General features: G+C 50.1%; 1 protein-coding gene across 5 annotated transcripts in view; it reads right to left on the bottom strand.

Moving 5' to 3' along the window:
- Positions 1-301: 301 nt before the first annotated feature.
- The window catches only part of UROS (uroporphyrinogen III synthase), a 34,381-nt gene continuing 12,908 nt past the window's right edge, over positions 302-21,774 (bottom strand). The window contains exons 2-10 of one of the 5 annotated variants that reach the window (XM_079899881.1): positions 19,512-19,812; positions 19,249-19,332; positions 17,503-17,599; positions 14,579-14,653; positions 12,850-12,924; positions 8,076-8,156; positions 7,170-7,255; positions 6,144-6,242; positions 302-953 (exon numbers count right to left, since the gene is read on the bottom strand). In XM_079899881.1, the coding sequence (XP_079756007.1) occupies positions 819-953; positions 6,144-6,242; positions 7,170-7,255; positions 8,076-8,156; positions 12,850-12,924; positions 14,579-14,653; positions 17,503-17,599; positions 19,249-19,332; positions 19,512-19,574 (795 nt within the window). In that variant the 5' untranslated portion in view covers positions 19,575-19,812 and the 3' untranslated portion in view covers positions 302-818. Of the gene's footprint in view, positions 954-6,143; positions 6,243-7,169; positions 7,256-7,303; positions 7,465-8,075; positions 8,157-12,491; positions 12,925-14,578; positions 14,654-17,502; positions 17,600-19,248; positions 19,333-19,511; positions 19,813-21,774 lie in introns of those variants that run through there. The other 4 variants (XM_079899880.1, XM_079899882.1, XM_079899883.1 and 1 more) reach the window with 4 other exon arrangements.

The raw sequence follows: 21,774 nt of genomic DNA, 5'->3' as shown, positions 1-21,774 counted from the left end.
GGAATGGACATCAGAGAGGCAAAGCCCCTGCACGGGGCTGGAGTCGCTCAATTGCAAACGCCTTCCAACGGGACCCGCCATGTGCGGGGAGCACAGGGATCTCTCCTACCACAAGCTCACGTGACTGACAGACAGACACGGGTTTCATTCAACCCAGCTCAGAAGCCAGGCCAAGCTTATAAAAATGGGAATAAAGTTCGGGGACGGATTCCCGAAACCTCCCTGCAGGCCCTGCATCTGCACGGGAGCCCCTCGAAGTACGGGAGCCCCCTCGCCAGCCTCTGGGAAGCCCGGCGGACTGATGCGGTTTTTCTGTCTCTGAAGGAAAGAAAGCCTCTCTGTATTCGAATTACAGTTGTCCACAAAGCAGGAATTTCGAGGTCCTTCTGTAAGATGAATAAAACTCCTTCACGCACAGCAAACTTTATTATTCATACCAGGTTTGTCAGTTCTCAGAACGTGGGCACCAAACACAGCTTTGCACTGAAACCACAGACAGCAAGTAACAAGGCACAGTCAGCAGGAGTGGCCAGTGCACTTTATTTGATTTCCTTCTGCTGCCACAGAGCCGCGTGCGCCGGGCGGGGGTCCGAGCTGGACTCCACGAAGGGACGTCAGGCGCACGTGGGCCTGATGCGGCCCCGGGTCCCGGCCCAGCCTCGGTGTTGGCGGGGGCTCCCCCGGGCGCGAGGCAGAAGTGTGAGGGGGCGGTTTCCCAGGAGCCCCTGCCCGATGCCCGGCTCCACCGGGACGCAGTAGCACCTGGTCCTGGGCCCACAGGGGCAGCTCCGCCCAGGGAGGGCGCTGGGGCCTCTGACTCAGCATCCATGGGACTGGAGCGCCGTCCTGATGCCCGCAGCCAGGGCTTGCGGCGTGGGGCTCTCTGCGGTGCAGCTCACGGGCAGGCCCTGCGCGGCCAGGGCGTGGGCTGTGGTGGGCCCAATGGCCACGAACTGCAGGGAGAAGACAGAGGGGCCTCAGTGCACCCGCAGGGGGCGATGGGATCAGGGCCTGTTGCCTCCTGTCTGTTAGGACATCACTCCTCACGTGAGAGCTTATAAATGAGATGACACCTCCTGATGTGAACCCAGCTCTACCGCCTGCAAAAAGCCTCCGTCTCTTGACAGCCTCACCATCGGCCTGAGCAAGCTCTCGCTAGCCCTGCGGCCCGGGCTTGGTGGGGTGGGGGGGGGGGCGGGCAGGAGAGGCCTGGAATCAATCAGTGCCTGCCACGGCGGGGCCAGGTGGAGCACTGAACACAGTCTGAAAGGGGCTCTGCGTGCAGCATGGGGTGGTGGCTGGGCCCTAGGAAAGCCGAGCGGTCAGGACCAGGGCCCGGAGCCAGAGGGTCGGGTTCACATCGCAGCTGCACAGGACGGTGGCCTCAGCAAGTGACCTGCCCTCTCTGGGCCTCCGTCCCCTCCTCCGTGAAGCAGAAAGGTTAAGAGATTTCCTCCTCAGGCTGCTCTGAGGATTAGCTGAGCAATGCGTGTAACCACCCGCATGGCCCCATGCCTGGCACAGACAAACGCCCAGTGACCGTCAGCGGCTGCTACCTGTAGGACCATCGTTATCCCAGATTAGAAGCTCCAACGGCCTGGGCCTCGTCAGCAGGACGCCCCTCTCCAGACAAGCTCGTGTCTGAAGGTCCCGTCCAGAGCCTCACTTTGTGCTGAACAGGATTTTTCGCTGTGACTCTGGCCCTCGCTAGCTGTCATTACAAATCATGTAGCCTTTTTGATCCTTGGTTTCCTCATCTGTGAAAGGGGCACAATTACCCTGCCTCTCAGTTGCCAGCGCAGGGGTGAACTGAGAAGATCGACAGCTTCTGGCAGAGAACGTGCTCATCCCCACGCCCCTCTGGACTAACACCATGGACATGGACCCGCCTGGGAGTGGTCTGTGAAGGTGAGCCCCCCGACAATGGCAGCCCCTGCCCAGCACCCCCCTCCCCACCCCCCCAGGCAGGCTGGCGGTAGTGTGAACAAGATACCGCCCTTGCACAACCTCAGGACGCTGTGGCCTGACACTCCTCCCCAGCGCGTGTGGGAATGAGGGGAAGGAGGCTGCTGTCTCACAGAAGCTCGGGCTCCTGTAGCTCCCACGCTCCCCCCCATGAAGCAGCTACCCCTCAAGAAACTCCCTGAGGAAGAAAAATGAAGCTGGACCCCTACCTCACATCATAAACAAAAACTAACTCCAAATGGATCAAAGACCTAAATGTAAGAGCTAACACCATAAAACTAGAAGAACACATAGGAGTGAATCTTCAATGACCTTGCATTAGGCAATGTTTCCTTAGATACATGATGAAAAGCACAAATAATAAAATAAAAACTAGATAAAGAAAACTTTTGTGCTTCAAAGAACACCGTTAAAAAAGTGAAAAGACAACTCACAGAATGGGAGAACGTTTCTGCAAATCACATACCTGATAAGGGACTTGTATCCAGAAAACAAGAACTCTTACAACTGAACAAAAAGGCAACCTAGTTAAAAAGTGGCAAGGATGTGAGTAGACATTTCTCTAAAGAAGATATAAAAATGGCCAACAGCACATGAAAAGATGCTCAACATCACTAGCCATTAGGGGAATCCAAACCAAAACCACAACAAGAAACTCCTTCTGGTATATTCATAGAAGGGACTGTTACCTGGCAATACAGAGGAAGGAAGTACTGACACATGACGGTATGGGTAAATCCTGAAACCATTATGCCAACTGAAAAAAGCCAGTCTCAAAAGGCTACGTATGGTATGATTCCGTTTATATGAAAAGTCCAGAATAGGTAGATCTGCAGAGACAGAGACTGGATTAGTGGTTGCTAGGGGGTTGGGGAGTGACTCTAATGGACATGCGGTTTCTTTCGTGGCTCTGAAATGTTCTGCACCGAGAGGGTGATGGTGGCGCGCCTCTGTGAATTTACTAAAAACCACTGAATTGTACACTTTAAAAGGGTACATATGTAATTCATAGAAAGTGAGTTTTATCGTATGTGAATTATATCTCAATAAAGCTATTTTTTAGGGAATTCCCTGGTGGTCCAGTGGTTAGGACTCTGCGCTCCCACTGCTGAGGGCCCAGGTTCGCCCCCTGGTTGGGGAACTAAAATCCCACAAAGCCCTGCAGCACGGCCAAAAAAAAAAAGGCTGTTTTTAAAAAAGAAACATTAAAAAAGAAAGAAAGGTGGTCTTCTCTCCATTGTATATTCTTGCCTCCTTTATCAAAGATAAGGTGACCATATGTGCGTGGGTTTATCTCTGGGCTTTCTATCCTGTTCCGTTGATCGATAGTTCTGTTTTTGTGCCAGTACCATACTGTCTTGATTAGCTTGGGGGAAAACTGGACAGCTGCATGTAGAAGAATGGAATTAGCACACTCCCTAGCACCACACACAAAAATAAACTCAAAATGGATTAGAGACCTAAATGTAAGGCCAGACACTATAAAACTCTTAGAGGAAAACATAGGCAGAACACTGTTATCACATAAATCACAGCAAGATCCTTTTTGACCCACCTCCTAGAGAAATGGAAATAAAAACAAAAATAAACAAATGGGACCTAATAAAACTTAAAAGCTTTTGCACAGCAAAGGAAACCATAAACAAGACGAAAAGACAACCCTCAGAATGGGAGAAAATATTTGCAAATGAAGCAACTGACAAAGGATTAATCTCCAAAATTTAAAGCAGCTCATGAAGCTCAATATCAAAAAAACAAACCACACAATCCAAAAACGGGCAGAAGACCTAAATAGACATTTCTCCAGAGAAGACATACAGATTGCCAACAAACACACGAAAGGATGCTCAACGTCACTAATCATTAGAGAAATGCAAATCAAACTACAATGAGGTATCACCTCACACCAGTCAGAATGGCCATCATCAAAAAATCTACAAACAATAAATCCTGGAGAGGGTGTGGAGAAAAGGGAACCCTCTTGCACTGTTGGTGGGAATGTAAACTGATACAGCCACTATGGAGAACGGTATGGAGGTTCCTTAAAAATAGAATTACCATATGACCCAGCAATCCCACTACTGGGCATATACCCTGAAAAAACCATAATTCAAAAAGAGTCATGTACCACAGTGTTCACTGCAGCTCTAATTACAATAGCCAGGACATGGAAGCAACCTAAGTGTCCATCAACAGATGAATGGATAAAGAAGATGTGGCACATATATACAATGGAATATTACTCAGCCATAGAAAGAAACGAAATTGAGTTATTTGTGGTGAGGTGGATGGACCTAGAGTCTGTCATACAGAGTGAAGTCAGAAAGAGAAAACAAATACCATATGCTACCACATATATATGGAATCTAAAAAAAAAAAAAAGGTTCTGAAGAACCTAGGGGCAGGACAGGAATAAAGATGCAGATGTAGAGAATGGACTTGAGGACACAGGGAGGGGGAAGGGTAAGCTGGGATAAGGTGAGAGAGTGGCATGCACATATATACACTACCAAATGTAAAACAGATAGCTAGTGGGAAGCAGCTGCATAGCACAGGGAGATCAGCTTGGTGCTTTGTGACCACCTAGAGGGGTGGGATAGGGAGGGTGGGAGGGAGACCCAAGAGGGAGAAGATATGGGGACATATGTATATATAGCTGATTCACTTTGTTATACAGCAGAAACTAACACAACAATGTAAAGAAATTATACTCCAATAAAGATGTTTAAAAAAAAAAGGAAAGAAAGAAAGAAAGGAAAGAAAGAAGGGAAGGGAAGGGAAGGAAGGGGACGGGAGGGGAGGGAGGGGAGGGGAGGGGAGGGGAGGGGAGGGGAGGGGAGGGGAGGGGAGGGGAGGGGAGGGAGGGGAGGGGAGGGGAGGGGAGGGGAGGGGAGGGGAGGGGAGGGGAGGGGAAGGAAGGGAAGGGAAGGGAAGGGAAGGGAAGGGAAGGGAAGGAAGAAAGAAGGAAGGAAGGAAGGAAGGAGGAAGGAAGGAAGGAAGGAGGAAAGAAACTCCCTGAGATTGGGAACCAGCAAACAGCAGACATAATTTCAGGAGAAGCAGCTTGGTCACAAAATGACTTTTCCCCGTGAGCCTTTTATTCCCTCTGAAATCGTCTGGTCACAGGAGAGAGGGCGTCTGGAGAGCTCCGCTCTCGGACTCACCACCACGGGCCTGGCTGGGCCCATGGAGCCTGCCTGCAGGGCTGGACCCAGGCTGCAGACAGTGTCCCTGAGCAGTGCCCCCGATAGCTCAGTGCTGATGCCCGTGCTCCGTCCTTGGGCACTGACCGGAGTGAGCGTGCCAGCCAGGGTGGAGGGAGGGGCCGGCAGTGTGTATACTACTGAGACAGTCCTGACCGCCCCCCAGGGGTGCTGTGAGCTGCACCTGTCATGAAAGGTAAGGGCCTGCACTCCTGGCTGTGTGAGTGCCCACAATGCTAGCGGCCTGCCCTGGGCACTCCCAGTCATACCCACGCCCCCTCCTCAGTCCCCCTTGAGCCCTTTAAGAACATCCCCATCACAGGCACCACAGCGCTGTGACTACTTATAGACTCCTAACAAACAGTCCCTAAAGGTGCGAATGGAAATCCTTTGAATTAAAAGACGTGAAAAGGGGAATCACTTTTAGAACAATTTCAAGACGGTTAGATGGGGAAAAAGGGAAAGGATGCTAATACCTGTGCCAGGCCCTGAGCTAAGGACTTTGCCTGAATTCTTCCATCTAATCCTGAGAATAACCTATCAGGGAAGACCATACACATGTCTATAAAAGCCACAAAGGGATAATTATCCTCATGCTACAAATGAGGAGACAGGCTCAGAGAGGTTAAGCAACTAGTCCAAGAGCACCAGCCAGGAAGTGGCACTGCTGAGCTGCAAGCGGGGCCTGGGACTCCTAAAGCCTGGCCTTTTTTTATTTTTTTGGCCATTCCGTGCAGCATGTGGAACTTCCCGGACCAGGGATGGAACTCGAGCCCTCTGCAATGGAAGTGCAGAGTGTTAACCAGTGGACCACCAGGGTAGTCCAGCCCTGCCTTTTCTACAGAGCTTCCATCAGGGCGTCTGTGAGGTCAGGAGTGCTTTGACTTCACATGGAAACTCTAGGCTAGTTAGTAAAAGTTAAAAAAAAAAAAAAAGAGCATCTGAAAAAGATCAAAAGCCCACTGAATACCTCACCTTAATCTGGTCAATGTTGTCACCAGATAACTCTTGAATATGCTTGAGACTGTGTGTCAGGCCAGAGGGACTGAAAAACGTGATGCTGGCGGGAATGCCCTGCAGGCAGAGAGAACAAGGTCAATCCCTTGCCTTGGGGCCGAGCTCCTCTACCCGTCACCATCAGCCCCCGGAGCCCCAGGAAGCAGCCACAGGCAGCCCAGGTACATTCACAGCAGGAGGGTCCCCACTGATGCTGGCGTTCTGGGCTCCACGGAGGCGGAGTTCAGGTCGGGAACTGTTTAGAGAGGGGTGCGATGGGAGAGGCTGGGTGCTGTTCCTTGGTCGCTCTGCAGGCCCCCAGATCAGAGGACACAGGCACCGTGGACCCAGCGCCCAGGAGAGTGGACAATGCCTCTAGCTTGTGTGGCCAAAGCACGCTGATCAAGTAAGGCAGCAGCCCCGCTCCCCATCAATGCCCCATCCCTTCCGGAAATGGAGCAGACAGCAGACAGACTGGCCCACTTGGCCTTTCTGAAAGCTTTGGTTTGTGCTAACAGGGTCTCCGAGTACCAGCCAGGCATTCAGAAGCCTGTCCTGGAGAGGAAGGGGAGGTGTCTTACTGGATACAGATGTGGAAAACCTCAATCAGCCCAAACAAGAACCGTGCACCCTTCTGACTGAAGCCTCCAAAGGTTCCCGCGGCCTCCCAAATTCAATCCAGACTCCCCCGTGGGCCCTGAAGGCCTTCCCAGCGTGGGCCCAGCCCCTCTCCAGCCTCTGCCCTGCAGCTCCACCAGTGCCCCACACCATGAAGAATGACATCAAGCCACTGCTGACCCCAGGCTGTGCAAAGGGCTTTGTGTAAATTATCTCCTTTAATCCTTGTAAAAACCTTAGAGATAGGTCTATTCCGACTTCCCAGATACAGAGATGGAGCCAAAAGATGGCCTCCTCCAAGTGGCACAGCTGGGGATGGCAGAACCAGCGGCGGGAGGCCTGCGCCCCTCTGCCCTGCCCGCCCAGCTCCCTGGAAACCCCACACACCTGCCGGGAATAGTAGCTGTTGAGGTTCCCCTGGATCCCTGGGTGTGGGATCGTCTGGTAGACGGTTAAGCTCTCCACGGGAATCCCTGGACACAATCGGGACACAAGCCAGAAGACAGACTTCACTGCCCCGGGAACACACTGCGGGGCACAGGTAGTGGAGACCGCCCAGTGCTGCAGGACCCTCCCGGAACAAGCCGCCGGGAGCTGAGAGGTGTGGGCTCAGTGCGAGCAGACTCGGCCGGCCCTCTGCACCCTGCTTAACACTGCGGAGTGGCTCACGCGGTAGAGGAGGCTGAGATGGCAGAAGAAGGATGAGGATCCCGAAAACTCGGCCTTCCTTCATACCACGGACGCCTTTTGTTCCCGTGTTTGTGTGGGTTGCCCGCGGGATTGGCCCGGGACGCTCCCCCACGGATGCTGTCCGTGTGGAATCCCACACTGAGGGCCAGGGCTGCAGGCAGAGCTTGGAGGGAGTTTTACCAGCCTGCGGGCTGAAGCCACGAGCCTACTAGGGCCTGGACACCTTGGTCCCTGGCACCTTGGGATGGAGCCCGGGGGGATGGACTTGGAGCGATCCTAGGTTGGCTGGGCTGGTGGACGCTGCTTTGAGTGTGTGATGAGATCAGCTCCACGCTTGGACTGGTTTCCACACGTGCCCGCCCCAGGGTCGCCACCACGCCACTGCCCACCCGACCTCCCAGGGAAGGCCCCGTGCCCCTCTGCATGCTCCCAGCTGAGCTGAGCGGGTGGATGGGAGCGGATCTGAAGCAGGAGGGAGGACTGCACCCTGCACCTTCCGGCCTGGCCGGTCCATCCCAGGCCTGCTCTCCCTGTAGGTCCCCAGGGCTGACACTCCGCCACCGCGAAGGCTCTCGGTGGACCCCAGAGAGGAGGGGGAGTCACCTTTGTCCTTGAGCATTTTCGGCAAGATTTCTCTTTTGAGGGTTCCACAGGGAAACAGAAGAGGCAGTGCTGACGACTCCCCTGCGAATAAACAGGCAGACTCTGTAGATGGAGACACAGCCCCGGGCCCTGCCCTGCGTCTTTGGTTCCAGGACCGTGAGCGGGAGGAAGCTCAGGGGGGTCACGTGGGCAACAGCGCTAGACTACTAACATCCGCAAGAGCCCGGGGCTGCTGTCACCCCTGCTCCCTAAGTCCCTCCCGTCGTGGTGGCTCCGGGCAGCAGTCACCACTTAGAGTGCAGTGACCAGAGTCAGGTTAGAGGTCAGGCCTGGTGGTGGCCTTGGAGCAACCGTTTCTGCCTCTGGAGGAGCCCGGATGGGCCGGGAGGCGTTTGGAGCCTGGGCTCCCGCCACGAGGAGGCAGGAGACGGCAGCCGCTGCAGTGAAGCTGTAAGGACACTTCTCGGCCGCCAGGCCAGGAGCCCGAGGGCCGAGGGCCGAGGGCTGGCCGCGCGGGGTCCCAGCCTCTTGTCCCTGCGCACATCTCCGCCCTGGGAGACTCAGCCGCAGGCCTCGCTCTGCAGAGCCGTGGAGACAGCGTGTGAGACACCACCTCCCAGCAAAACTGATGGGCGGTCAGATGGGAATCCTCCGCACTGTGAGAACAAAGCACTTTAGTGGAGGCGACCGCTCTCCCCTTCCGTCTGTCCATCAGATGTAAAGAGCTGGAGCGAGTGCTGGTCAGGCACAAAGACGCATTTCCTCACATCTGGAAGATCTCTCTGAACACATCCCCTTTCGGTGCCTGCAATCAGAGGGGGGAACAAGCCAAGCTCTCCCCCTCCGGCACCATCTCCACGAAGGCCCAGCTAAACAACAGGAATGACTGTAGGCGTCCTTATTTCAAGTTGTCCAATAATTACAAACCAGCGAGTGTTTTATTTAAACGGCTCTGTAAGTACAGTACCGACATAAAAGAACACAAGCAATTGGAAAACTTTTAAATATACTGTAGATAACAGATGTTCACCGCTTTCTCTTTTCCAGTGTGAGGAAATGTTTTCACGCAGTATAGATGCCATCCCTCATGACACACTTTCAAAGCCATGACCAGGTGCTATTCTGAACCAGAGCCCAGGTGTCCCTCCAGTGTGTGTGTGTCCGTGTGTGTGTTTGGTGGTGGGGTGTCCAGGAGCCTAGGGGCCAAAGCGGCTCCCACAGACCCTCCCCAGCACCTGCTGTGGGGCAGCTGTAGGACAGCAGCCAAACCAGGGGCCTACTTTTCCTGCAGCCTCAACCCCAGGGGTGTGCAAGGGGCTTCCGGAAGATTCCAGAATCGGCCCTTCACAGCCTTTCTTCTGCGGGTCCAGCAGAGCACTGAGCTGCTCATCTGTGTTCTCTGACTGCTGGTCACTACTAGGGAGATGGGGAGTTGGACGCACATCCTGGTGCAGGGCGGGCATCTTTTTCCCACTGCACCCCCAGTGCCCGGTGGAGAGGCAGGCCGAGCAGGACCAACCAGCTCAGCTGGCTTCATGGCAAAGCACCACCACAGCAGCACAAGGGAGGAAAACCTGAAAATGTCCTGGTTGAGACCTGCCGCAGGAGAGGAGAGACATCCCGTGACTGTACTTCCTGGGTGCTAACCTCCTCCAAGAAGCCAAAGCACTCCCGAATGGATTATGTCCTGAGCAAAACTCCTCACGGGACGCTTCCATGACTGAACAATGGAGCAGATTACTGGGTACATTTACGGGAAACAAACTCTGGTGGATGAGGACCTCTCTGGCCCATCTCATCACCATGTGAACTGACAGCATCTCCAAAAACGGCATAGCTCAACCACCCAACCCTTCCTCTTTGTCATAAGATCGTTTATGGAACATAAATGATTCATTATTTTAAAAAAATTTCCTTTTTGGGATGACCTCACTGCCTACTGATTTTTAACCCAAACAGGTCAAAGCTAAATAGGCCAATGTAAAAGCCGGTTGATTACACAGGGGTGAGAGGTGAGGTGTCCCCAGGACGACAGGGAGCGACAGGGGCCCGGCAGGAGTCTAACCCGACGCGGGATGGTGAACCACGGGGCTCAGATGCTCTGCTCCGCGTTCCTTTAACGGGAAGGGGGCCTGGCCCGCTGGGCTGTCGGGCTGAGGACAGCAGCTGTGTTGAAAGTCCTAAGAGGATGTTATGCAGCTGGAGCGGGAGCTCTGTACACAGTCACTGCTGGTGATTAAGAACTAGACTGAGCGCGTAAATGTCATTTCGCTGGAGGAGATGTGAGTGTCTGTAGAACTCTCACGCCCTCCAGGACTGCGATGACCGTGCCCTCTCAGGCCTGCTGTGAGGGAGGGTCCAGTTGTGCAGGCGGTGGGCACTTAACATAGGTAATTAGGACCACGAGACTGACTGGGCGACAGAAGGAGAGCCCAGCAAGTGGGCGAGGCTGCAGGGACGAGCCCTTGGTCAGCTCAGCGCAAGTCCAGGGGGACAGTTCAAATAACCCGCACAATCTGTCTGCCTCTGACACCCTCCCCCTCCTTCGCTCTCTCTCAAAATGTTGAAATGCTCTTCTACCTTGGACCACTTAACTTGTATTGATACTTCCTTTTCCCTTAGCGGAGATAGCCCAGGAGGGAAGAACCGTCTGTCAGAACGACGAGCTTTCAGATTAAATGAGCTAATAGCTTTAGGCGCTTATAACAGTGCCTGTGACAGAATAAATAAGTGTTTAAGTAAAATAAATAAGCAATAACTATGAACTGGCCTGTTTACTCCAAGCACTGAAGTAGATTCTTGGCTTTTAAAGATCAAGCTTCAGAGCTGACTGGGGGAGAAAATCATTAACGCCTGGGGAGAACCGGGGAGAACGTCCTGCCAGCGTCAGACGGACTCTCATGTGGATGCTATTCCAAGTGCGAACTGAAGACTCATCAGGACCCACGGGGTGGACACGGGCCGTGCCGTGTGGAGTCTGCCCTCCCGCCTGTCCCCTCCCAGCTCTGGGACCTTGGATGGTCACTCGGTCCCCGTAGCCTGGACAACAGCACCATTGAGAAGAGCGCTGGGTGATGCTGGGTGCCCCTAGGCTGCCCCTGTGGTGCCTGAGCCGCCAGTGACAGCTGAGCTGTGGCCTGTGCCTGGTGTGACGGGGGAGCCACGTTTTTATTTCGATTAATTTAAATTGATTTATATTTAAATAGGCACATGTGGCTCCTGGCTGCCATACTGGACTGTGCAGCCTGCAGTGGACGGTAGTGAGGACCAAATGAGGCGAGGCAGGGGGCGCGTCAGGAACACGCTGACCACCCAGGAACGTCTCGTCCTCGATGTTAACACAGCGCATACAGTGACCCAGGAAAGAGGAAATAAAATAGTTCTTAAAAGAAAAGGGGAGAAAGGAGAGCCAACTGGGAACCTGGGAAGTCCCTCTGCCATCCCCTGCCTGAGCTCCAGGGGGCCTGGTCCACGGGGAAGTGGAGGATGTGCGACTTTTTCAGGTCCAGCTCCTAGGGGTCAACAGAAACACACGAGCTTGAGAACCTTCACCAACAGCACTGGCTCGTGACAGGAAGGCCTCCTCAGACTTTAGAGATCGTTACCTGGAGAAGAAATGTTCTTACACACCACGTCCAGACACAAAACCACGCACCACGGTCCCAGAAGCCGTAAAAATTCCCGGTTAAGGTGTCCTGGCTCCCTGCCCACCCTGAAACCACCACCCCAGGGGCAGAGAAGACACCCCTCTCCTGGGACCACCTCAGAGCAAAACCTCAGGCGTCAGCAGCCAACCTGCCCCTGTCTTCTAGCTCAGCAAGCTCTAGAAAGGGTCTGCAAACCGCAAACCCAGGTCAGAACCCAGCCCATGGTCTACGGCTGCTCTCGTGCTACGACGGGCAGAGGATGTGGCCGCAAAGACGGCGTATCTGGCCCTCGCAGACAGTTCCACACCCCCTGACCCCGAGGAGCGAAGCTCTGATTCCCTCTCAGTGACAGAAGGCAAGCTGGTTCTGTGTCATCTTTCACGTGGGGGTCTGATGTCACACATCTCTCAGGGAGGGATCCAAGTGACAAGGACACAAGAGCATGTGTGTGCAGTTGGATCAGACGTGTAGGGGAGAGACTGGGACACACAACTTGGAGGTGGGGCTCCCCTGCAAGTACATATCGAGCCTCTCCGTCCTCTCTCTCGGAGAGTTCTGCTCCAAAAATCTTGGCCCATGTTTCGTCAGAAGCCGAAACGTTCATAATTAAAGCTTAATCCTTATTTAAACACAAGTATCCCCAGAACCCTTGCCATTTTAAGTCTCAGCCCATATGCTGCCCAGTGATGAGCTTATGGGGGGCTGAGTGGGCTCTTTAGGGGGAGCGGGCTTTGTGGGGGGGGAATTCGGACAGGGAAGAGACTCCTACCAGGAAGGCGGGGAGCCGGCAGACAGAGGGACGGTGCCGGCAGCTTCTGCTGCTTCCACTCCCCTTACAATCCCTGCAGAGGGTCTTGCTTCTGGTTTTGTCTCCAGCCCTTTTATTCTGTGTCACGTTCAAGTTGTCTCAAGTCCTTGGGTGGAGGGGGTGGAGGGCAGTAGGCTGGATCTCAGACCAGCACAGACAGATGCAGATACAAGGCAGCCACGGTCTTGGAGCGGCACACACCCATCAGCCACAGTATCAGCATCATCACCGAGGAGGTGGCCCTTTCCCGAGGCGCTGGTTGTGAGACCGACCAACAAAAATAAATGGGCTTCATTTGGGGCGACCTTGTTCTACTTACTAGAACAAATGTACTCTGCAAGCTTTTCTGCATTTCCACAGTTTTCTCCTTCTGTATGCAGGCCAATTTTATTCACTGGAAAACAACAACAACAAAATGTATTTCTTTACATGGTTATTAAAGTCCTGTTCCTGTGTTGTTTTTAAAATGTGCAAGTACAAAGGCACATGCCTTACAAATGACATGGAGCAAGTCTCCCCTTGGAGGCTGGTGTAGGGAGACGAGAGGGAGCTGGGTCCCAGCCCTGCCCTCCCTAGACCTGTGGCTTTGGATGGTAAGGCATCATTATCAGCAACTTAGTTTCAAAAGGTTCAGGAAAAATTGTTCCTTGCCTTGTATTTATAACTTCTCTGTAAGTCTTCTTCGAAACAGCTTGGACAGATTTTACCAGCAAAGGGATTAGTGGGCCAAAGGGTACAACTATTTTGGCAAAGCTTTTGAATACATGCCAACCAAGTACTTCTCAAAAGATGTGAACCAAATTTCAATGCCATTTAGCAATATTTGAATACATTTGTTTCACCGCACCCTTATCAGCAGCATTATATAGTTAACTAATTAATTACTTTTTGTAAATTTAAAAAGGAAAAAAATCATGTTTTAAACTGAACTATAGTGTTCAATGAACAAAGCTAAGTCAGTGTGGAAGGAAACCTCCTCTTTTCCTCCTCTGCTCTCATCACCACACGTCTGCACTCTGGTTACCCAATGTGTGGGTTTTCCACACCAAGCAATTCTCCAGTTCTCAGCTAGGTGTCCTACAAGTGAACTCAAGTCTGACACTCTCTACTGGGAGGTAGCGTCATATCCCGAGGATGGAAGGCTCAGTCCCACAAACTGCTCCCACTTCAGACCCAGCTCTCTGCTTGTGCTTCTGACTGACCAGCTCTAAATCGGAGGTTCTCACAACCCACTCCTTGGGTTGGATCATTTGCTAGAACAGCTCACAGAACTCAGGAAGATGGTTTACTAACTACTGCAGATTTATTACAAAGGATATTTCAAAGGGTGTAAATGAACAGCCAGATGGAAGAGGTGTAGCAGGCAGGTATGCGGGGAGGGCCTGAGCTTCCGTGCCCTCTCCTGGCTCCAGCCTCCCAGCACCCTCCGCATTACTGTCCTTCTGGATTTTTATGGCAGCTTCATACACAGCCATAATTGATTGATTAATTCAACCTCTGGCTGATGTCTTCTCCCTGGAAGTAGGAGGCAGGGAGGGCATGAGGCTGAAAGTTCCTACTCTAATCGGAGGATTGGTTCCCATGGCAACTAGCCTCCAATTTAAGGGGCTTTCCAAAAGTCACCCCATTTAAAAGTCATCTCAGGTGGAGTTGAAAGAGGTTTGTTATGAATAACAAAGTACACCTTATCTTTTTTTTTTTTTTTTTTGTGGTACGCGGGCCTCTCACTGCTGTGGCCTCTCCCGCTGCGGAGCACAGGCTCTGGACGCGCAGGCTCAGCGGCCATGGCTCACGGGCCCAGCCGCTCCGTGGCTTGTGGGATCCTCCCGGACCGGGGCACGAACCCGTGTCCCCTGCATCGGCAGGCGGACTCTCAACCACTGCGCCACCAGGGAAGCCCCACCTTATCTTTTTTATCACTCAGGAAATTCCAAGGGTTTTAGGAGCTCTGTGCCAGGAACAGGGACAAAGACCAAATATATATTTCTTATTATAATCACAATATCACAGTCATTCTTTGGTGTTTTATTTGTACCTTGACTGCTTACCTAGAGAAGCAGTAGCATTTCCCACCACATACACTGACTTAGCATTCCATTTTTCTTGCAGAGACTTTCTCCAGACTGTAAAACATGAAATTTGATGTGAGTTGCAAATACCAAAGCGGCCATTTGGACTGCTGCCCAAGGCTGTTTGTTCATCCTAAAAACTTGTGAGCAAGGAAAATTATTAATAACCAAATAGAAAGAACAGCATCTCAAACTAAAATCCATTTTTATATTGTCCATATTCCGCAGGCAAAATTTTTAAAATCACTTTGGCAAATGTTTCAACATGCCTTCCTTATTGAAGGCATTAAGTATCAAATCACTTCCACAGTTGGCACTAGAAGGATTTTTAGTGCATACTAGTAAACATAACTTGAAGAATTAATTTGCATGGTAATATTAAAATTCAAAAATCTAGACTTTTTTCTGTTTTTTTTTTGGCCGTGCTACGCAGCTTGCGGGATCTTAGCAAGGGACTGAACCCGGGGCCATGGCAGTGAAAGTGCTGAGTCCTAACCACTGGACAGCCAGGGATGTCCCCCCATAATCTAGACTTTTAAAGAAAAAATTACTGGTCGTGAAAAAGAGGCAACTTAAATGTCTAATAAAGCAATATGACTGGTTTTATTCGGGATATAAATCTGAAAGCAGTCAAGAAACTGTCATCTCAGATGGGAAGGCTCATTTATCTATTAGGTCAAAGAAGAGAATAAATATCAGGTTCATAAACAAACACAATTTAATAGAGAACACTATCATTTGATGACAAAAAATAAACATCTTTAAATATGGATTAAAGAAAAACCAAGAGAAAGTGGGCAGTATAAATGTATCACAAGGCCACTTGGCATTCAACATCCTTTTAGAAGATAAGGAAACACTGGTTCTTCCTTCCTAAGATCTGACTATGAGTGTAATTTTCCCTTAAATTCAATAGTGTTACTCTACCCTTTACACTCCCGTGAGAAATTCCCTTTTAAAAAGCGATAAAAGACTGAGTTTCACCTTCTTTCCTTTCCTACCCCACAAACGTAAATAATATTTATTTAAACATTATCTACAGCATGTGAACAAACCATTCTCCAAGCATCATAGCAGATATGAGTTGGAGCAAGCCCTGGGTGAAATCAGAATGCCCGGCTTCAGAGCTGGCTCTGCCCCTTAACTTGGGCTCGTTCCTCGCAAGTCAGCTGACCCACCTCCTCTGTTTCCCTGTCGAGATAACGGGGATTAACTACACCTCTCCTGCCTGTATTCATAAAGTTGTTGTAACAATCAAAATAAGAAAATGTATGGACTATATTGTACACCTGTAACTTATATAATATTGTACACCAACTATACTTCAATCAAAAAAAAGAAAAAAAGAAAATGTATGGGAAAATGCTTTTTAAACTATAAAGCATTATAAAAAGGTATAGTGTCCATGCTGGGGATTTTTTCTTTTTCATCATCTTCATCCTCAGAACACATACAAAAGGGAAAGCACAACTGTAAGACCAAGATTCCTGAAGCACCACTGGGAGAGAATACACACGCTTCTCCATCTCGAGTCTTCTTTCTCCATTTTGGAAATAACAGTACTTCCGGTTCTGAGTTGCCTTGAGGATTGGACAGCACAAGTCCTCATCCCTAAGAAAAGCGTTAGACTTTCTCCTCAATAGGAGGTAACTGCGTATATGAAATCACCGAGTTGGTGATTGTTTTGGCTATAATGAAAGCCTAATTGACTGTAAAGATAAGGACCACTCTGCACTGTCACTTGCTCAGTGTCACCACGCACCAGGAGATGTCCTGAATGCTTCACTTTGGGACTCAGACTCCGCAGCTAGAATCTTAAAACTGTGACTTACAGACCGTGTGGTCTTGGAGAGTTTCATGCCCTCTGCTCCACAGGCTCCTCATTTGTCAGGCGGGGATACTAACCATACCTACCTCATGGATAAAGCAGCCAGGGCCTGGTGTGGCACACGGTAGGCCCTAGAGGAGCTCTAACTAGTGGTAGAAGTGACGATCCTGGGATGCAAGTATTATTGTGCCCACTTTACAAACAAGGAAACTGAGGCTCAGCGCGGTCAAGGAAGCCGCCAAGGTCAGAATGGCCATCTGAGGCCAGGCCTAACTGACTGCAAAGCCCTTTGATAACCACCCGTCCCGCTGCCTCCCCCTGTTAGTATAACTGGAGCTGGTCCGGCCTGACAGACGGGCTCCAGGGCCTTGGACAGGTGCTGACTCTCCCCAAGCCTCAGCATTCTTATCTGTAAAATGAGGACCACAGTAGGTGAGTCTCTGGCTGGTCCAGGATTGAATGAGATTGCGAATGTCAAGCTAATATAGAGCCTGGTATACAGCAGGCACTCCACACATGTTAGCTCAAAGCTGTCTGATGGGACAGACTAAGGTGGTGTTCAGTCTGAGAGCCGGGCTCTGGCAGAGAGGGAAGGAAGCGAGAAGGAGGCCTGGGCGGGGTCACATCATCGAGTGCTGGCTCGGCACGCACTGTTCTCATGTGCTGTTGGACCTTCCCATCGGCCCTGTGAGGAAAGAGACTGGCGCCCACATACTGTGACCACCTGGTGGGTGCACGTGGAGACCCCCCACAGCGGCACCCGTCTGGGCATTTAGGAGGTAGCACCGTCTCCTGCTTCCTGGTGACGCAGTGCCACGAAGCGCTCACCCCGGTCAGAAGGCTACCATGTAACATGTCGTTCTGTGTGGGACACTAAGAAACAGCTTAGAAGAAGGAATTTCATCTTCTGCTCCCTCCAAAGGTTCCAAAAACACGAAGTAACTTGGTACCTAAATAGTTTTTGACTAAAAGTCATTGCACTTTCTCAAACCTGAAGTCCAGCTATTTCTGGAATCTAGTATCACCAACAGGACAAAGCGAAGTCCAGTGGCATTCACAGCAGACCCACCCTTACCTTCGGTTTTATTGTCTTTCTCCAAACACAGCTCCACTGCTTCCACTGCTCTGGGGCTGGTAAAAATGAGGCCCCCGTAACCTTCAGGGTGAGACAGCTGCACACCAAACAACAGCAAAGGCATTTTATATGACAGTCAAGTTCAACATTTTCCAGAATTCTAAATGCTTCACAATAGCAGCAGGCAAACTAATTCCATCCATCCATCCATCCATCCATCCACTCAAGACAGAGCTTACTATGCGCCTGGAACTACTCTAGGCCTTTAAGGACATACAGGTAAATTCACAGCATTTCCCTCAAGGAGCTCACACAGTCTTGGGGAGGGAGAGGCCAGTGTGATGCAGGGTGGCAGGTGTAATGGAGCCAAGGGACAATGTGACTCAGTCTGGGTGTGGCTAGGGTGCAGGCAGGACGGTAGACTTGACCTGCATCCATAAGAAAGCTGGAACATTCAAGGAGTGATATCCATGCTGAAGCCCTGGTTTTTGAGCATAAAAATGGTGATAAAATCTATTGAACACGTATTCTGAGCTGGGCACTGGGCTGTTATACACATAATCCTGCACTGAATCTGTGAAAGTGCCCTGTGAGACGGGTGGCACTATTTGCATCGCACGGATTAAGACACAGAGGCTTGGCGAGGATAAAGAACTAGTTCAAGGTGAGGGGCAGAGCCGGCACTTGAGCACATGCCCCTATGATTCCCAAGCCCGTGCGCTCGCTCACTGCCCAACAGGAGCTTCAGAGAGCGAGTCCAGGAAGCCCCTCATGAAACAAACTGGCTGGGGGTGATGGAGAAGCTCCCACAGAGACTCTAGTATTTTTATGAGCACAGGGGCCCAGCAAAGATTTCAAATGATGAGCTCTGGTTCCCTGTTAAAGCTGCTTACGGAAGAGCATGCGATGTGGGTCCATTATACATTCCTCACAGCACACAGACCCAGGGCAGATGCCAAATCAATATTTGCTGACTAAACTGTTGAATGAATAATTCAATCTTCAGCTCAGAGCGAAGGGAGATAGCAGAGAGGTCCTCCACAGAGTGACAGGTGGGCTCTGACATGCAGAGCACGGGGGTGAACCTGATGCTCACAGCGGCCCGGGAGCCCGGTGGGCAGGGCTGGGCACACCAGTCCCACGAAGCCGCCCTGGCTCTGGGCCCACGTGTCTAGAACGGTGCCCCCGGGGAGATGTCCGGTGACAGGGTGCACACTGATGGGGCCTGGGGTGCTGGGCCCTGAATCTTTAGTCGGAAGCATTTGGAGGGCTTTCCTGGGACTCTCCCTGGCCATAACTATCGCTCCAATACATGGAAGCAGTCCCAACTCTCCCTCTTATCTGCTGGAGAACTCCGCCAAGCTGCCCAACCTGGGGAGAAACAACAGCTCTTCTGCGCTTCGCTGAGGTCAGGGGCGTGGACTGAACGACAGGAGGAAGGTGAAGGGTCTGCGTGGCCAAGAGCAGCACAGGCTTGGTGCCTCAGCATGACTGGCTCTCCCGGGCCTCCTTACGGGCCCACCTCCAGGTTGGGTGGCTTTCTGGGGCCGCTGATAGAGGCTTGGGCTGAGGATCCAGTAGCAGCCAAGTCCTGGAGCAGGTGAGCTCGTGCCGTCCTTGTTTTACAGTTGGGTAGTGAGATGAGGGCTAGCAAACGGGTCCTTCCCCTAGAATTCTGTAGGAGTCTACAGAAACCAAACGTGTCTCATTCAGAAACGATGGTGCTCAGACACTGATGAATCTTACCTTCTCCAAAAAACTGGGAAGAGACCAAAACTCAAATGATAAAACAGGGATCAAAGTGGCTTCGAGTCCATATAATCCTAATTCCTGCAGGTAAAAGAATATGGTTTTGAATTGGCCAGGGTTGTTTGGAAAATAAGGAAAAGGTCCTATTTCACAACTTATTCTGCGCCAGTTCCTCAGAGTTTTAGCAGATGGACCCTCCCCTTGACTTCAATCACAAGGCAGTGTTGGGCTTTCGGGGACCAGGTGTGTCAGGTACTTACCCTGATGTAGGGATCCTGGCCACAGTCGTCCTCCTTAGGGTCTTTCAGTAAAAGAACCTTCATTATTGCCTGGCAGTCTTTACGGGGTGCTGTGACAGAGCAGGGAAACGGATCTTAATTAGATCTCAAAGCCTCTTCCTAAGCAGTGTCAGCTGGGCTGGGCTCCAGGAGCAGGTAATCAGCTGCTGGCTGAAGCGGCCCATCCCTCGCACACAATGACTTGGCGTTTATGGGCTCGTTCCTTCTGGAGACCCTGTGTCACCGATAAGGCCCAGGGACAGCATGCTGGCACCTGATATCACTTGGAAAGGCAGATGAAAGCCATTAGGGAAAGGCAGTGTCCTAGCTAAACATTTAAGGCTCACAGAAGAGAACTGATGCAAATTCTGGGTTGTATCTATAACAAATATAGAAATGAGCATCTTATATTTTAAGGAAATAAATAATTACTTCCATTTCAAGATAAATATACTCAGTTGCTCATAAGCTCTTTAGGAAATGACTATACTGACTCTTCTATTTCTCAAGTGATGTTTTATAAATGTGGTCGAGTATCATGAGAGGAATTTTCAAAAATCTTCTAACCCAGAAACCAGCTGGTTGATATTTATCAAAAGGCTTCTATACTTCATACCCCTTCTTCCTATAATTTCACTTCCAAGAATAAATTCTAAGGTGACACTCATATATGTGTGCAAAGATTAACATAAAGATATTCATCCTGGTCTTTTTTTTTTAAATTGACATATAACATTGTGTAAGTTTAAGGTGTACAATGTGATTTAATACATTTGTATGTTGCAATATGATTACCACTGTAGCATTAGCTAACACCTCTATCACCTCACATAATTATTTCTTTTTTGTGGTGTGAACAATTAATATCTAGTCTCTTAGCACCTTTGAGGTTATAACACAGTACTGTTGACTATAATCACCATGCTGTGCATTAGATTCCCCCCCACCCACCCAGAACTTATTTAACTACTAGTTGCAAGTCTGTATCTTGGTATTCTTTACAATTGCAAATACCTGGAAACAATGTAAACATCTAACAATGAGAGAATGGTGTAATAAATCATGGTACAGTTATATGAAATCATTAAAATATTCATAAACAACTTAATTATATGGATTATTTAATCACAAAATAATGTTAAGTTTAAAAGAACAGGATTCAGAATTGCATTAAGGTACCATTTTCAGATTTTATATATACACATATACGAAAGAATATTCTTTGGTGGTAGGTTAGGGTGATTATTTTCTTCTCTACCTCTTTCTGTTTTACCCCCCAAGTTTTTACAATAAATATTAAATTCCTTTTGTGTCAAGGGGGTAAAAGCACATTATAACCATCCCCAAAGCCTCAAATCAAATACTGTCCAAGACCTGCAAGATAAACTCTGCTGGAAATGCACAAGTAGCATTAGACTACCAGTTAGTGACTTAATAAATATTATACAGTGGTTGACAGTAGTCAAAGAAAGTATATTGCTTGGAGCAGAAATGTGTTAACTCTGGGAGCCATTACTTATAAATTATTACTGAACATACTTCTGGAACATTATAATATCTGTGGGACACCTTAGGAAAATTGTCTCCAAATGAATTGCTTTGTATCTAAGCAACCAAACTGGGGTGAACTAATAATAATTATGAAATCAAGTTCAATTAATGCTGCTGTCGAGCTGTTAGCTAGAGAGACAGGGCATTTGGGGAAATGGGCAGTAGCATCGTTTCTATCATTTCCTGAAGTTATTCAGAATGTGTCTCCCACAGAAATCAGGAATCTCCCTTTCAGTGATGGTCACTGTTAGGTGTCAGCTTGGCGAGGATGTTTTCCCCATTTATTCACAAATGCTAACCTAGGGGCTGCTGGGCAGGTATTTTAGAGATGTGATCAAGTCGACTTACTGAAAGGATCACACAGAACAAACCAAGCGTTTAGGTGGGATTCAAAGAAGGAAGACACTTATTTTCGTTCTGGTCCCAACCATTTCAAACAAGGCTGTGGACAGATGGTCTCGTGTGGAATTACGTCGGTACATCCTGTTAACTCCGCCTTCAACATGAATCCACGGTCCAGCCGCTTCTTAACTTCCCCGCTCCTGAGACCACGTGCACGCTGGCTTTTAGTAAAAGGGGTGATCCTTGGTAATCAGGGAGAGCCTGGTTCTGTCAAAAGAAAGGCCTGAAGAGCAGAACTGAGGTTTCCTTGAGGAAGAAGAAATTTTGCCTGTGGCCACAGCTGCAGCTCATG

This window comes from Stenella coeruleoalba, assembly GCF_951394435.1.
Source record: "Stenella coeruleoalba genome assembly, chromosome: 16".
NCBI lineage: Eukaryota > Metazoa > Chordata > Mammalia > Artiodactyla > Delphinidae > Stenella > Stenella coeruleoalba.
Note: the sequence above shows the minus strand (reverse complement) of the source record. Positions and strands in the feature narration are given on the sequence as shown.